Below are 17,300 nucleotides of genomic sequence, written 5' to 3' on the forward strand. Positions count from 1 at the left end.
CACTGTATTAAACACTGGGGTGGATTGGGCACAGTTTGTGTCCCACATGGGGATTACGGTCATAATCCCCATTTTACAGATGAGATAACCGAGGCACAGAGAAGTTAAGTGACTTACCCAAGGTCACACAGCAGGCAAGTGGCAGAACGGGGATTAAAACTCAGATTTTCTGACTCTCAGGCCCCTGCTCTTTCCCGTAGTCCAGGCTGTTTCTCAAGCAGGCCATACTGCTTTTTCCTTTAAATTGAAAGGCCACTACCAGAGTTAGCAACAAAGAACTCTATAGCTTCCTGCCAAGATTCCTAATCATGCTACAACTTCTAATTTAATTAATATTGTGATCTTTGAATTATTTTAATATAGATTAAGCAGTAGTTTAATAGTGCTTAACAAAACAGAATAATCTATGGGGATTTTCTAATATTCTCTGGAAATTATGGAACATATCCCGATTTATGACATATAAAACTATAGAAAAGTATAACCCATGAAACAGCCACACTTTCAAGGAACATAATCCTGCTACAAAGTAAGCTACACCTGCACTTTTGAGGCTGCTTTGCTCCAGGTTCATCCTGTGAAAAGTGGAAACACTGTGAAAATGGTGTCCAGTATATCAGGTTTTTGGAGATACTCCGAACACGTTTCCTCAGTAGGCAAGCCTCCGTTGGGAACAAAACTCCAAAATGGAAATCTGATGAAAGGTACTCAACGATGCTGAATGTTTGTTGTTGCAGTCGAGTCCAGATAGAGGAAGCCCTGAGGTCAAACAGCTTTCAAACCATGGAATCCATCCCACTTCCCAGTATTCAAACTTCTAAGCATCTTGTAAATTTCACAGCCCTATGAACTTCCTCACTTTTATGTCCCTTTTTTTAAAAGTACTATGAAAAAGATTTGAAAAGTGAGGCTACCTTGCACGGGCATTCTCCTGCCTTTTCAGTCCTGAAAGAAGACCACTTAGGCTCACTTAGAAGCCCCTCACAGTTAGATTTTTTTTCAATTGCCTTTGAAGTGAAAAAATGGTATCTGTCATTACCTTTTATCTCTGCTCTTTTCACCCATTAGTCCCTGGCTCATTCTCTTTATTCCTCCCAAGCTTACCTTGCTCCTGGTTATCCTGCCTCCACCTCCTTGCTTCCCCTTTTCCCTTCGCCTGGAACTCCCTTCCACTCCAATTCTGACAGACCAAACCTGTCCCCATATTCGAAGCCCTACTTCCTCCAACTCTCAACACCTAGGTTGTATCATAGCCTAGCAGTAAGATCACAGGCCTGGAAGTCAGAGGTCCTGGATTCTAATTCTGGACCTGCCACTTGTCTGCTGTGTGACCTTGGACAAGTCGCTTCACTTCTGTGTGGCTCAGTTTCCTCAGCTGTAAATTGGGGTTTAAATGTCTCTTCTCCCTCCCAGTTAGACTGTGAGCCCCATGTGGGGCAGAGGCTGTGTCTGACTTGATAATATTCTGTCCGTCCCAGCTCAGAGTACAGTGCTTGGCACAAAGTAAGCACCTAAATTCCACTGTTAGGATTATCAACCTACCAGCCATCCCTAGCCCTTATGTAGTTATTTATTCTTAGGACTGTATACACATTTTAATTGCACAGTCAATTATTCTCATGACTTGCAAATATTTTTATTTCTATCTCTACTATTAGCGTGTAAACTCCTTGTCTGGGAATACACCACTTCATTCTGTTCTTTCTCAAGCGCTTAGGCTAATACAATTCATCCAAAGGGGTCTCAGTACATGCTATTATCACTTCATCTTGGGTACAGTTAAGGGTTAGGGTTGTTTGACCATGCAATGGGACATGCACGAAATGTTTCCCTCGGCTTACAGCTGTGTTCTCTAAGTGTTCTATTAAAATGTAGGTTACTACTGTGGTTGCCCAGTTAGAGAATTAACGGTGGTTCCTTTTTGGATTGTAAACATTAAGGCTATATTTGTTTGGCAAGGGAGAAACAACTTGATGGCCAGAATTCAAAGTCTAGGAGTTACAATTGGAGATCTATTACCTTAGTGTTGCCAGGTGGTTGCTGGCAACTCTCAAAACCTCGCCAATCAGCTGTACCGGTAAGTGGGTTTCTGCTGGATCTCATTAGGCCTATAATCAGTCCTGATTAACACCAGCAGGTATTGGGCCACTCCAGTGTTTCCTGGGGTTGTCTGGAGTGGTGAGGGTGTGTGTGTGTGGGGGGGGGTGGAAATTGCCAAATAACAGCTGCCCGTAGGGTCCAGTTAAGGCCCAATTCCTTCTGGAATGGGGAATTTTAAGGGTGCCAGGGAGCGGAAACTTTCTTCCATCGCTCAGTATTCTTAGCAGCAGTTGTTTTTTGAACATCCAAAAAGGATTAAGGGTGCAGAGAGCCTTCTAGAGCTGGTATGGGATGGGAATTCCAAACTAGAAGACTTAGTATGCCAAGTTAGATGATGCCCCACTCCACCCTCACCTAAGTATTTCCCTGTGCCACTGACCCAGTGAAAGCCCTCGAAGAAGGTCCAGGTTCTCCCATGGGGCTTTTATTTTCTGCTTCTTTTTTTGGGGTCCTTGCTTGATTTATTTGAGATAGTGTATCAATATTACTGATCATCAGCATAACAGCCTAAGAAAGAATTATCCCTTTCTAGGCTAGATCAGGTATTTGGAATGAGTGTGAAGGGAGGTGAAAAACCACAATGAGGATATCTGTTTAGTATTCAAATATATTTAATATTATACATATTTTCCAAGTAAAAGCAGGGTGAAGGGAATCATATAAGCAGTAAGGTCTAGTGGAAAGAGGGTGAACCTGGTTGTCAAGGATTTGGGTTTTAATTTTGTCTCCTCCGCTGACCTCTGTGACCCCGGGCAAGTCACTTATCTATGCCTCAGTTTTCTCATCTACAAATGGAAATTCCATACCTGTTATCTCTCCCCCTAAGACTATGAGCCCCATGTGGGATAGGGATTATGCCTGACCTAATTATTTTGTATCTACCCAAGTGTTTAGTATAGTCCTTGGCACATAGTAAGTACTTAAACATTATCATCATCATCATCACAGCTCTTAGTACAGTGCCTGGCACATAGTAAGCTCACAACAAATACCAGCATTATTGTATGAAATTTAACCCCATTTTATATAGTTAAAAAAGGTTAGGTTCAAAATCGCTTCCCAAAAAAGGGTAGCGAGTGCAAATCCACTGAAGAAGAGTCATGTAAAGTGAATTCTATTGTCCTCTCTTAATAACAATATTAATAACAAGGGTATTTGTTAAACACTTACCATGAGTCAAGCATTGTTTTAAGTGCCTCAGTAGATGCAAGTTAATCAGATTAGATAGTCCTTGGTCCACATGAGACTCAGTCTAAGTAAGAGGGGGAACAGGTATTGAATCCCCATTTTTTGGTTGAGGAAACTGAGGCACAGAGAAGTTAGGTGATCTGCTCAAGATCACACAGTAGGCAAGTGGCAGAGCTGGGATTAGAAGCCAGGTCCTCTGACTCCCAGGCCCTTGCTCTTTCCACTAGGTCACTTTGCTTCCTAAGTGCTTAGTTTAGTGCTCTGCACACATGCATTCCATAAATATCATTGGTTGACTGAAGTGAAGACTAATTGCAGAACCTCCTCAAGCTAAATTGGGAGGTCTCTTCAGGGGTTTAACATGATTTTTTAGAATGCCTGCTCCGAATCTGGGTTTTGGAGAAACGTGTGCAGTCAATTGCAAGGAGATTATTTGATATTGGGATGTCCAGGGGAGATCTTAATATATATCTGTTCTGCAGCCAAATAGTTCTGCATAGCAAAGATATAGTGCAGATTTTGAAAGTAGAAGATTAAACAGATGGAAAATATGATTAATGTCAATCAGTAAAAGAAACACACATCATGACTATCATCCAGATATTATAAGTGTATGTAAATGATCTCTTGGGGAATGTTTCATCAGTCAGTGTTTTTTATTAAGCACTTACTGTACTAAGCACCTGGGAGACTGCAGTACAACTGAGTTGGGAGATAGTTTCCCTGCCCCCAAAGGAGGTTGATGGAAATTTCTCTGTCTCCTCTTCTCTCCTCCAGTATATGTTTGCACATATATATTGGAGCAATTCTTCATTTTTTGAAATCTTATCTAAATATGCAGGCATGGATGCAAATGCTGATGTGCACCTGACAGTTCATTTTATGTTGTATGCACATAAAGATATAGTTCCTAGTTGTACTAATGAATTTTCTGCAGATGGGGCATGTTTATTTTTTTTTAGTCTGTTGTTGTCCCCATCTTTGCAAAGCCTCCACTCAGAGAGAGCAATCCTTCTCCCGTTTCCTACCCACCTCTCCGATCAGTCGCGGTGGTCTCTCATCGGTCCATTGTCAGGTCACATCAAGGCTGCGCTCCACTGTGGCTTTAAAATATACGTTCTGCTCTCTCTGCTTGTAAGTGCCTCTTTTCAGTTCACCCTACAGCAGCTGCTCTTATCCATCCTCCAAATATGTCCCTAGTAAAACGGCGTTGCTTTTTGTGCTGCTTCTATGCTGCTGAGCTGGCTGCTTAGTAAGACCTTTTTTTTTTTTTGGTTACCCTGTACTGCCACTTGATGCTGAATGTGACACTGATGAAATTGCATAAGAGACTCGGTATGTCTACTGGTCTCACAACCATAAAAAAAAAAGTCGGACACCCCTACAGTTTTATTGTACTTCAACGTGGTATGAAGCTTAAATGCCTCATTGCCTCTCATCTCTGACAGTTTTCGAAAGCCAGTCTGATGTTCTTGATTGGGTTTTCTAATTTTCGATTATCGCAGATGGTCATTTGGAAACTAAGGTTCAAATAGCTTTCTATTAGGATAGTTACTGATGGCTGAAAGTGCATTTTTGTACATGGGGAAAGTCGCATTTGGCTCTTTAATATAATTATAGGGAAAAAACAGGAGTGTTATTTGGAGAAAAATCATTTTGCATTGTGAATCATTAAATGCAGTATTCAGTCGCTTCCTATTTGCTTTGGAAAATCACCATGCCTGAAATAAATGGCAAGGCAACATTTTCAGATAGTGATTATTTTTTACTTGTTCTAATTCCATATTTGTTTCTGTTACTCCTTGTACACATCTTGTCTCTGGCCTGGAACTCCCTCCTCTTCATAGCCAACCTGCAATCACTCTCCCCGTCTTTAAAGCCTTATTAAAATCACATCTCGTCCAAGAGGCCTTCTCTGACTAATTCCTCATTTCCTCTACTCCTCCCTTTTGAGTTGCCGTTGTCCCTTTGGGCCACTGGAAAAGTGGAAACCTGGCCAGGGTTTTAAAGGAGTTTTATCTTGATCTTTTTTATTAAATGCCATCACTGCAAAATTGGGCATGTAAGCAGTCCAACTTAGTTGGAAATGCTATGTAAACAAGAGAGCAGATGATCCAAAGTAATCTGGCTCAGAGTTAGTTTGGGTGATTGAAGAGGTGGAAACTCAATTCCAACAGTCTTGGAGAGATGCTTACCCAATTAGGTTCAATTAGACAAGCTACTTTTTTGAAGTATCCAATGAACTGATTACCCAAACATCTATTGTACTGAACAAGGACAAATGACTATCCAAGGTAAGTGGATATTGCATATTGGAAGCGTTAGCCTCATTTCAAAGATGACGTTGCCAAAGGAGAGCTGCATTCATGAATGTGAGTGTCTTTGAGTGAGAATGTCTTGTGCACACACATAGTCTAGAAGGATGGAAAATTTGTATCTTCCTCTTAATTTGAAGTGCCCAAATTCCCATTTCTTCCTTGAGCAATAGCTTTTAACAACTAAATGGGACTCTTGCTATTAGTTGCAGATTATGGATTTGATATAAATCAATCATATTGAGTGCTTATTGTGTGCAGAGCACTGTACTAAGTGCTTGGGAGAACACCTTATAGCAGAGTTGGTAGACTCGTTCCCTGCCCACGACAAGCTTATAGTCTAGACGGGATATAAAATGTTTATACTTTTTTTTCCTTTATGATTGGTCCTTATGAACTTCATCCTCCATTGTGTTAATTATGATATTGCACGTTTAGGGATATAACCTTGCAGTGACAATGCCATCTAGAACCTTCTCCAGCTGTGAACTTTAGGATGTACTATACCTGGGTTCATTTATTTGCCGCTTCCATTTTATTTACAGCTTCTCTCCGCCTTTTTCCTCATCTGGTTAACTGATTTGAAGAGGATCTTGAAGTGTTGTAGCACAGATCTGTCGATTACTCAGTGGTATTTACTGAGCACTTTTTGTGCTCTTGAACGCTTGGGAGAGTACAATACATTAGAGCTGGAAGTTACCGATCTCTGCCTTCAGGGAACTTAAGAGTCGAGTGACACAAACTCAATATCTAAAACGCTGTTTCATTCTACATAAACATAAAACCTTTCTATTTTCAAATTTATAAAACTTCTTCATTGTCCATCTGCAGTGATTTTTCTCTCTCCTTTCTGTCCTTTTTTCAGTAGTGGCTTGTTAAATTGCTACCTTGGTTCTGGGTACAAACTGAGGTCCTCTGAGACCAAAGCAGAAGTCTTCATCCATAGTGATCTCAAAATACCTTGATAAGTGTCACTTTTCACTGATGAAACACAATCCCCAAGACAGTGCTCTGCACACAGTAAGCGCTCAATAAATACGATTGAATGAATTGAATGAATCCCTAGAGTGTTTGTGGCCAGTGGCTCGCTTCAAGGATTTGTGAATTTTCAAACAAATTCATCTGGTTTACTGTTACTGAAGCAGAAACTCTGCCCTTGATATTAATGAACTAATATAGAGTTTTATTGGAAACACTTTTACTTTTTGGGTATTTGAAGTTGGCAAACTAGAGCTGAGGAAACTGGAGCAACACTTGATTATGCAACTTTTCTTGGGAATATCTGAGAACTATAAATATATCCTTAGCAGAGACCTAATAAGTTATAGTAATTTGATGCTAAGCAGTTTTGTTTTAATTAGAGATTTTCTTCTTCCTATCTACTGGAATCAAATTGGAAATCTGGAAAAGCTGCATAGCACAGTTTCCTAAATTATTTTGTCCATAGATTAGCATGCTAAAATATTAATATTTATTATCTGGGTGACAACAGAGATTGTCTGCAGATTGTTACCCATTTGTCCTCAATGTTGAACTGTGAAGAAAAAAAAATTGCATGGGCAAATAGTTCCAACTCTAATTCTAGTCCATTTGTTGAACACAGGTTTGGAATGTTAGAGTTGTAGGGAGAAGAGGTGATGTAGTTGCCCTCTAAATGCAGGGCACAGAAGAAAGAGAAGGATGTGTACTCTTCTTTTATTAGAACCTACTTTAAATGTAGTTTCTGCAGGCTTTTGCAAACTGAACTTGCATATTTTGGGCTGACCCAGACTGAAGTTGATTTTTTTTTTTTTCTTAAACCACATACCCAATTTGGGCAAATGACTTATGTAATTTTTGCCCTAGGTGACAAAGGGTGTTGGATGGGTTCTAAAATGGTCCTAGATATGGGTCAGATGAGCACAGTCTGTAGAAATGTTTTACCAGGCCCATAAAAGTGTGGAGGAGCTAAACAGATGTGCCGCAGGTCCCACGGACTCCAACAAGAGCCCAGGCTAGCAGAGAGCATGTTTTGGAGCAGACTGTGGGCCAGTTGTGCTCAGGACGTGTGGATTCAAATTAGCTCAGTAGCTCCTCCTGACTTGGAAAATGATGTAGGGTTAGGTAAAGAGATACATAGACTTGTATTTTGGTCATTGGAGTCTTTGGAGTTTTTGTTTGAAGATGGAGAGTTCTAATTTTTAGATGTTTCAATCCATTTGCAGTTGCTATGCTATCCTCTCTTGGGTTATTTGTTAAGTGCTTACTCTGTGCCAAGCACTGTATTATGTGCTGAGGTAGATACAAGAGAACCAAATCGAACACAGTCCCTGTTGCACACGGGGCTCTCGGCCTAAATAGGATGGAGAAGAGGTAATGAATCCCCATTTTACACATGAGGAACCTGGGGCCTAGAGAAGTAAGTGACTTTCCCAAGGTAACACAGAAGACAAGTGACAGAGCTGAGACTCGAACCCAGGTCATCTGACTCCAAGGTCTGAGCTCTTTCCACTAGACCATGCTGCATCCCGGCTCCCAAATTCACTAGAATCCATTCATAGATATTCTGAGCTCCCCAAAAAGCATGCATTTACATGAAATCCTTATAGAAAGCAACAGTAAGGAAAATGAGTGTTTACTGAGTTGCTTTCAGGCTCACTGCCCAATTTCCTTTGGGTCCTGGCTCGACAGATACAAATCGCCTAGAAAATTCAAATAGAAGTAAACTCTGAAGCTACTGCACAAGCAAATAATTTCATTTCCTGGGAGTAGAAGTGGCGAATGATGAAGGTGGTCACCCAGACCCCCTGTGCCAATGGAATTAAGCCAACCCTTCTTGTGCTAATATCTGTTTTATAAAAACGAAACAAGAAACCTGCACCCTCATATTTGCATATGCATTTGCATAGTCTTCTCTGAAGACTAATAATAATAATAATGTTGGTATTTGTTAAGCGCTTACTATGAGCCGAGCACTGTTCTAAGCGCTGGGGTAGACACAGGGGAATTAGGTTGTCCCACGTGGGGCTCACAGTCTTAATCCCCATTTTACAGATGCAGTAACTGAGGCACCAAGAAGTTAAGTGACTTGCCCAAAGTCACACAGCTGACAAGTGACTGAGCAGGATTAGAACCCATGACCTCTGACTCCAAAGCCCGTGCTCTTTCCACTGAGCCATGCTGCATAGCATGACTCAAAATAGAATCAGAAGAGGAGCAGCATGGCTCAGTGGATAGATCACAGACCTGGGAGAGACCTGGATTCTAATCCTGGCTCCAGCCCCTCTCTGTTCTTTGGCTTTGGTCCAGTCACTTAACTTCTCTGGGCCTCAATTACCTCATCTGTAAAAAGGGGATTAAGGCTGTGAGCCCCAAGTGTGGAATAAGGACTGTGTTCCACCTGATTAGGTTGTACCTACCCCAGTGTTTAGTACAGTGCCTGACACCTAGTAAGCACTTAAGAAATTCCTTTAAAAAAAGGGCTGGGAGGGGGGATACTTTTATAAAGCTACTTGAGGAAAAATTAAGTGACTCTCTAATCTCTAGACGGTAAGCTCTTTATGGGCAGGGAACATGTCTTCCAACTCTGTTATATCGTACTCTCCCAATCGCTTTGTATATTGCTCTGCACACAGTAAGAGGTCAATCAATATGATTGAGGGATTGAACTGTCCATCTTTGCTTTCTTTGGAAGAAATGCATCCAGTTCTCCCAGAGTCACCAGGGTTGCGTTCTTGTGAAATCATTGTGTTCAGGAAAATTTTCACAGTAGACCTCACCCATTTGGATTCCACAAGCACGGGCACCAGCAGTTTCTTTAATAACATTGGAACCCAACCGGGCTCATGTTGTTGGAAGAACGGTCCCTAATTCCCTAATGGTGTTTTGGCGGAATCAAATCTGTCCTAAGTCGAGAGAGTCATGGCACCGGCTAGAAGCAGGGAAGATTCCTCATTCCAGCTTTGCCTGTGCGTGACAATCGAGACCTTTAAGGTCTTTATAACACCAGTACTGTCCTCTTCGTGGCAGGAGCTCTCAGTATCAGTTCATCAACATTTCTTCCCTGAGCATCCTTTGAATGGCTAGGGCTGTACAAAGCACTATGAAGGCAGCTGTCTTCTAGAATCAGGATGTAACTAGAACATTTGATACTGCTTGTGATCCGATTCTGTATTTGAACACAGATCTCCAGTGGTGAAAGGCTAATCGCTCACCCTGCCTCCAAAGTACTTTTTCGAAGAAGAGAAACCGAGAGTTGTTTTACGTTGGTTTTATTCAGAGTGGGGGGAATAGAGGCTCATTTGTTGCTGCCTGTGCACCAGCAAATCAGCAAGACAGTTAGTGGTAAATGGAGAAAAAGTAATTCAGTTTTCAGCTCTCACTGAGTGATGAGACAAATGGTTGTTGTCTCATCGTGTCAAGTTAAATTTTAAATGTCAAATAGGAAAATGTTGGGCTGCTGCCTTATTTCCAAAGCGGTTAAAATTTTAGCTGTCTATAAAGATGTGAGTATGTGATCAAGGGCGAGGGCTGGATTTAATCTGTTATTAATTTTGATGACTCTATTTAAATATGATTGGCTTTGAAAGGCAACATTCCACTTCTCCCTGCTTTTTCATAGGCTCATTCTCAGGGAAGGCTATCGTAGATTTTGAAAGAAAATCATCAAAGGAAATAAATGCCAATCAAAATTTCTCTATTCATGGGGAGGTTAGGATAGTGCCGTTTGGATTTAAGTTTTAATCTGAACTCTCTTGACACTTTCCTCTAGTCAGGAGGTAAATCACATTCAACAGGCTGGATCTTCCCAGATAGGTGGAAATGCTCGTTAAGGACTCCCACATTTGTGGCCTCATTGTGTTGTACGTCTACTTGTTCATTCATTCGATAGTATTTATTGAGCGCTTATTATGTGCAGAGCACCATACTAAGCGCTTGGAATGTACAATTCGGCAACAGATAGAGACAATCCTTGCCCAGTAACGGGCTCACAGTTGGGTATACCCACTCAGCAGATAGCAAATATCCCACACCATTGCGTCCTTTGATTTGAAATGTTATTGTTTCCACTGTGACTTCCTTATCAGAGGATAAAATCAAGTTTTGAAGGGTTTTTTGACTTCCCTTTTTCCCATCTTCCACCCGCCCATCCTCAAAAATGGACACATTTCACACAAAGCTTAGCCACCGACATTTCTCACTAGCCATTTATATGAAAATAATCTTTGCTTTCATTCTGGTATCTATGGAGGGAAAGTGTTTAATTTCTCTCATTTGCCTCCATCCTGGGGAGAAGGTATGGACACTATTTTTTCCAAGTATGTAATCTGTTAATCAGTGGTATTTATTGAGGGCTTACTTTGGGCAGCGCACTGTACTAAGGGCTTGGGAGGGTGCAGTATAGTCATAGACAAACCCCACACCCTCAGGGAACTTACCATCGAATGGGGGAAAGAGACAAATTATAGGTAAGGGAAGAAGATGAAGATGGTGGGGAGTTCCTTTATTGTTGGATTTAGGGTTGAGTCTGCAGAGGTGGTAGGGAATAATTATGAAGAGGGAAGCAGGGGGAGACAGAAGTTTAGGGCTTGGAAAATTGAGCCCTTGACAAAATGGTAGAAATGGAAATGTGTACGTAGGAATAGAGAAAGCTGTGAAGTGACCAAAAAATGAACTCTAGGTTATGGCAGGAGGCTGGTGTTCAATTCTTCTCCACCTTCAATGAACATAAAAGAGAAATGTTTTTAAATTGAAACAGGAGAGCTTTTGATTAAAAGTTGGAAGAAAGAATTTCCTATAAACAAGGGTTGATTATTGGACGTGATTACCATGGGCGAGGGTTGAGTTTCCAGTGGCTTTTCAAAATAGGATGTGGGTCAGTTGTAGTTGTAGTCACAGTCCAGCGGAGCTCAGGGCTTTCCCCAGCTCTCCGGCGAGAGATAACCCTGATTTGTTGTTGTTTTTATGAGGCTCCGGGTATGTCCATGAGTTGATCCGTAGCCATTTGATGCACCAAATAGGAATGTTTTAATAATAATAATAAAGTTGGTATTTGTTAAGCACTTACTATGTGCCAAACACTGTTCTAAGCGCTGGGGTAGATGCAAGTTGCTCTGCTTCATTGTCAATCCTCAAATTCAATGAACATAAATAACCACCCCACAGAGAAAACCTCAAACAGAAACCAAAGGTGAGGCCTTAATAATAAACGTTGCAGTGTTTGTTAAGCACATAGTGTGTGCTAAGCACTGTACTACATCCTCTAGACTGTTAGCTCAGTGTGGGCAGGGAATGTCTGTTGTGTTGTACTCTTCCAAGTGCTCAGGTCAGTGCTCTGCACACAGTAAGTGTTCAATAATTAGGATTGATTGCTGTGGTAGATACATGATGGACAGGTCAGACACAATCTCTGTCCCACACGGGTCTCACAGTCTTGAGGGAGGGAGAGAAGAGGTAACTAATCCCCCTTTTACTGAGGAGGAAATGGGGACACATAGAAGTTAAATATTTGCCCGAGGACACGCAGCAGGCCAGTGGCGGATTAGAACCCGGGTCGCATTCGTTCATTGCATCGAATTTGTCGAATACTTACTTATAATAATAATAATGTTGGTCTTTGTTAAGCACTTACTATGTGCCGAGCACTGTTCTAAGCGCTGGGGTAGACAGAGGGGAATCAGGTTGTCCCACGTGGGGCTCACAGTCTTTAATCCCCATTTTACAGATGAGGTAACTGAGGCACCGAGAAGTTTAGTGACTTGCCCAAAGTCACACAGCTGACAAGTGGCCGAGCCGGGATTCGAACCCATGACCACTGACTCCAAAGCCCGTGCTCTTTCCACTGAGCCACGCTACTTCTCGAATGTGCAGAGCACTTTGGGAGAGTACAAAATAAGAGTAAAAAGGCACATTCCCTGCCCACAGTGAGTTTACAGTCTGGGGGGTGGGGGAGAGACAGAAGTTAATATAAAAAATAAATTACAGATATACTTTCTAATGGGGAACTTGGGGGGGTCCAAATTCTTACATGCATCTGTAAAAGTTCCAAACTTTGGGAATACACTACTGTGGATTATTCTTGTTGAGATGTATGTTACTCAACCTTTTATCCAAACGTTGCCAGTCATCTTCAAGATATGCCTACTTTTGCAGAAGAATAAAGAGTGGCCTTTTGTCCCCTACAAGCTTGGACTCTACAAATTAGTTTTAAGCCCTTATCATACAAATAACCGATTGGTCATCTCTTTAAGACTTTCTTTATGATTTTAATGCTCTAAGAAGGCTTTTTGGCTAGTTCTGTTCCAATTGAGATCATTGGTTGCCAACTTAGTTAAACATATAATTTGACATTCAAATTGTAGTGGAAAACTGCAGTGTCTGAATTTCAGATGAGAAATTTGTTCCGTCATTGGGAGTCAAATTAATTTCTGCCAACTCAATTGAATAGGTGGCATAGAGGATTGATTTAACTAATTGTGGAAATCAATAAGTGTCACTTTTTGAAATAAATCACATTTTAAGAGGGAAACTATAGAAAATATGTGATTACATTTTCTCATTTTATAGTTTCATCCTCTTTACGCTTCGCTTATAAGTGCCAACTTTACCTTTTGAGCCCAGGGTTGGGACTTTTAGTGAGTAGAAGACAGAGAAGGAGAGAAAGAGAAAAACAAATCTGGGAAGGCAAGATCAATCAAATAATCAGTAGTATTTATCGGGTACTTGCTGGGTGCATAGTATGTACTAAGTGCTTGGGAGAGGAAAATAGGGTGGGTAGACACACTCCCTGCCCAGGAGTCTACAGTCTAGTGGATGACAGAGACCCAACTTCTAAAGCATAAACAATAACTGCTTCTCATCACCGCTGAACCAAATAATAATAATGTTGATATTTGTTAAGCGCTTACTATGTGCAGAGCACTGTTCTAAGCGCTGGGGTAGATACAGGGTAATCAGGTTGTCCCACGTGAGGCTCAAAGTCAATCCCCATTTTACAGATGAGGTAACTGAGGCACAGAGAAGTTAAGTGACTCGCCCACAGTCACACAGCAGCCAAGTGGCAGAGCCGGGCGTCGAACCCATGACGTCTGACTCCAAAGCCCAGGCTCTATCCACTGAGCCACGCTGCTTCTCTAATCCCATTTATAGAAGCAGTATTATTAGTTTTAACCAACTGTAATGCTAGGGTAACATTTTGTTGCAGAGATTGCTTCCGTCGTTGGCAAAGTTAGAGGACAAAGCTTGATATGTGCTGAACAAGCTGTAGAACTGAGGTGAAAATAGAAAATCCAAGGCACAATGAGGTGTGTGTGTGTATGTATGCCCAAATGAATCAGTATGCACAGAATGTTTAGGCCAGAGGAGGAAAATCACTTTTGAGCAATGTCATGCTAGCGAGTAGGGATACAGAACTTTTATTCTCAAGAAGCAGAGTAGAGAAGCAGCATGGCCTAGCGGATAGAGCATGGGCCTGGGAGTCAGAAGGACCTGGGTTCTAATCCTGACTCTGCCTCTTTTTCTGCTGTGTAACCTTGGGCAAGTCATTTCACTTTTCGGTTCCTCAGTTACCTCATCTGTGAAATGGGGATTAAGACTGTGAGCCTATTCTGGGGCATGGACCAACCTGATTAACTTGTATCTGCCTTAGCACAGAGTGTTTAACGAATACCATAAAAATGGGAAAAAAACCTGCCCTAGCTTAATATAGGAAATGATCCTTCCAGAGTGGCTCTGGGGACCGTAAGGATGTCCTGAAAAAGCTGTTGGACGGGACAAAGTTGCCTGTAAGCTAGCCACTGAAGCCAATGTAAGTAGATGTTCATACATTCGGTTGTGTTTGAGTGCTTACTGTGTGCAAAGCACTATGCTAAGCACTTGGGAGGATGCAGTGTAACAGCAAACTGACACATTCCTGCCCACAGTCTAGATGATGACAGTTACGCGCACTCCGAGACAAGGTGAAAATGATCTGACTAGGTGACTCAGGTCCCAAGGGTAAAAACTCCCAAAACGAGTACCAAACTTGTAGGAAAAAATTCAATTGAGAGATTATTATTATTATTATTATTATTATTATTAGAGAAGCAGCGTGGCTCAGTGGAAAGAGCCCGAGCTTGGAGGTCAGAGGTCATGGGTTCGAATCCAGACACTTGTCAGCTATGTTGTCACTGTGGGCAAGTCACTTCACTTCTCTGGGCCTCAGTTACCTCATCTGTCAAATGGGGATGAAGACTGTGAGCCTCACATGGGACAACCTGATGACCCTGTATCTCCCCCAGAGCTTAGAACAGTGCTCTGCACATAGTAAGTGCTTAACAAATACCAACATTATTATTATTATTTGTACCATTATTCCCTGGGAGGCCATCATAAAGAATCCAGAGATTCAGGGAGATCAATCCTGATTTCTTAATCATTGTTAAGCACAAAATTGTTATTTTGGGAAGTATAGGTGTGGAATTTAAATTAGGGTTGAGGTGGAATTGATTTTTATCGTGCATGTGGATATTCCGATGAGTTGAGGAAGCATAATTAAATGAGAAAAAGTCAGCACGTGCCATCTAGTGGTGAAGCGGAAAGGAGCATTTGTTTAGGTTTTGCGTCTTGGACGTTGACAATGTAGAAAACAGTCTTTGCCCCAGGGTATTGCTAATTACATGGAAATAAATATTTGTTGATGTAGGCGTTAAATTTCCGCAGAGGTTGTAATTGAAAATAACCCTATGTTTTATGCCTGGGCAAGAACTATCGCCACATAGGATTTATTTTTCAGGATTGCCAGGTGTCCACAAAATGAATATGTGATTTCATTCACGCTTTCCGTCTTCTCGGCAAGGTCTTTCAGAAGGGGGCATGTGACCTCTGTTGTTTGAGCGAAAAATAAGCCCTTTATCTCTCTCCGAAGGAGCTGAGGGTGAGCGAAGCCAGACTACAGCCAGTGACCCTTAATTTTCTCAAAACTGAAATCTGCTCACCCTGTGTACGAATACATTGCCGAGGTAGGGACTCTATTAACAAATGAAAGAAATATAACACCTTCCCTTTTATGTCTCAGAATATAAAACAGACAATGTCGACATTGCAATAATTTGTAAGATACGAGCGGTCGGAATTGTGCCGCAAATAGTCTGATAATGCAGCGGTAGCCAGGAGCTGACTTATCAGTCATTTGATAGTATTTATTGAGCACTTACTCTGTGAAGAACACTGTATTAAGCACTTGGGAGAGTACAACAGAGCAGTATAACACACACATTCCCCGTCCACAATGAGCTTACAACCTAGAGATGTGGAAGGCAACAGGTGGGTAAGAGGGTAATGGTGCAGTGTAGAGCAAAATGAACAGGAGTTTTACATGCAGGAGGCTTTTATGGCCTAAGTGGTTACAGCTGAGTGCTGATGCCATGCCCTAGTGCCATGAGCCAACAGCCAGTCCAGTGTTTGCCATTCACTCTTTGCCAGCTATTTTTCAGGATTTCTCCTGAGCCGGTCCACTCCACAAGGCAGCCTAGGTGGTCTTCGATTGGAACGCCCCCACCAATGTGGCCGAGACTTCCGCTCTGACCGCTGTGGCTGTGAATGTTGGAATCTGAAATGGAAGGAGCCTAAGTTTAGCCACAGTGCTCTGACCCCCCGGACATATTTACGGCAATCCTGTCTCTCAGTTTATTTTTTATTTCATTTTTCCTAGGTGCCTGTCGCCTTTGGGATATTTAGTTTGTTATAGTAGGAAAATGGACTTGAAATCGCTAAGGAAATTCTACGATTTCAGAACTTCTTTCTTTATCTCATATAGAATATGCTGAGTTCTTACACTGCAAAGGAAAGAAATACACAGATTTTGATGAAGTTCGCCACGAGATTGAAGCAGAAACAGATCGAGTGACGGGCGTGAATAAAGGAATTTCTTCTATACCTATTAATTTACGTGTTTATTCACCACATGGTAAGTAAAGTCACATTCTTTAACAAAAGAAAAAGTACCGGTTCCCACATTGATTAACTGATTAGACTAGACCATGTAATGAAACTCCATAAAAAAGACAGACCTATGTTTTGAAATGCACTAGTGTACCTTATAAAAGTTTATGAACTCAGTGATGCGTGTTCTTGAAAAAAATTCCAACTACCATATTCTCCTTCATTCTTCAACACTTTAGACATGAGTGGATATTCTTCCCACTCAGCTATTGCCCAGCGACAATAATTGACACCCTACTAGCTTCAGCCTCACCGACTTCCGTGTCTGAATTTATCGATTCCCATCTCGAATCAATCAGTGACATTTACTGAGCCTTAATCGGGTGTCGAGCTCTGTACTGAGTGCTTAGGAGGGCGCAGTAGAGTAAGTAGACGCGATCTCTGCCCTCAAGGACCTTCCAATCTGAAATCCCTCTCCCCATTCCAATACGTTGTTCCTAGCTCTACGTTCAGTCTAATCTCTCTAAATACCTCACGTATATATGAACTGTGTCCTCTTACAGTTCTAGACTTTCACTTATGACTACTTTCGAGAACTCTATGGGCGGGGAATTTAACTGTTTACTGTTGTATCGTACTTCCCAAGTGCTTAGTACAGTGCTCTGCACACAGTAAGCGCTCAATAAATACAACTGAACGTATGAATGAATTTTGTCATTTTCCCTGAGGCATTTGATTTGTCACTTAATAAAAGGGCACTCAATCGTCCTTGGAACTTTCAAGTCCCTCTCATTACAC

General features: G+C 41.6%; 1 protein-coding gene across 7 annotated transcripts in view; it reads left to right on the forward strand.

Moving 5' to 3' along the window:
- The window catches only part of DNM3 (dynamin 3), a 328,780-nt gene that overhangs the window by 54,237 nt on the left and 257,243 nt on the right, over nucleotides 1-17,300 (forward strand). For all 7 annotated transcript variants that reach the window (XM_029081396.2, XM_029081391.2, XM_029081392.2 and 4 more), the window contains exon 3: nucleotides 16,378-16,527. In XM_029081396.2, coding sequence (XP_028937229.1) covers nucleotides 16,378-16,527 — 150 coding nt within the window. The remainder of the gene's footprint in view (nucleotides 1-16,377; nucleotides 16,528-17,300) is intronic.

This window comes from Ornithorhynchus anatinus, chromosome 16 (genome assembly GCF_004115215.2).
Source record: "Ornithorhynchus anatinus isolate Pmale09 chromosome 16, mOrnAna1.pri.v4, whole genome shotgun sequence".
In the NCBI taxonomy this organism is placed as follows: Eukaryota; Metazoa; Chordata; class Mammalia; order Monotremata; family Ornithorhynchidae; genus Ornithorhynchus; species Ornithorhynchus anatinus.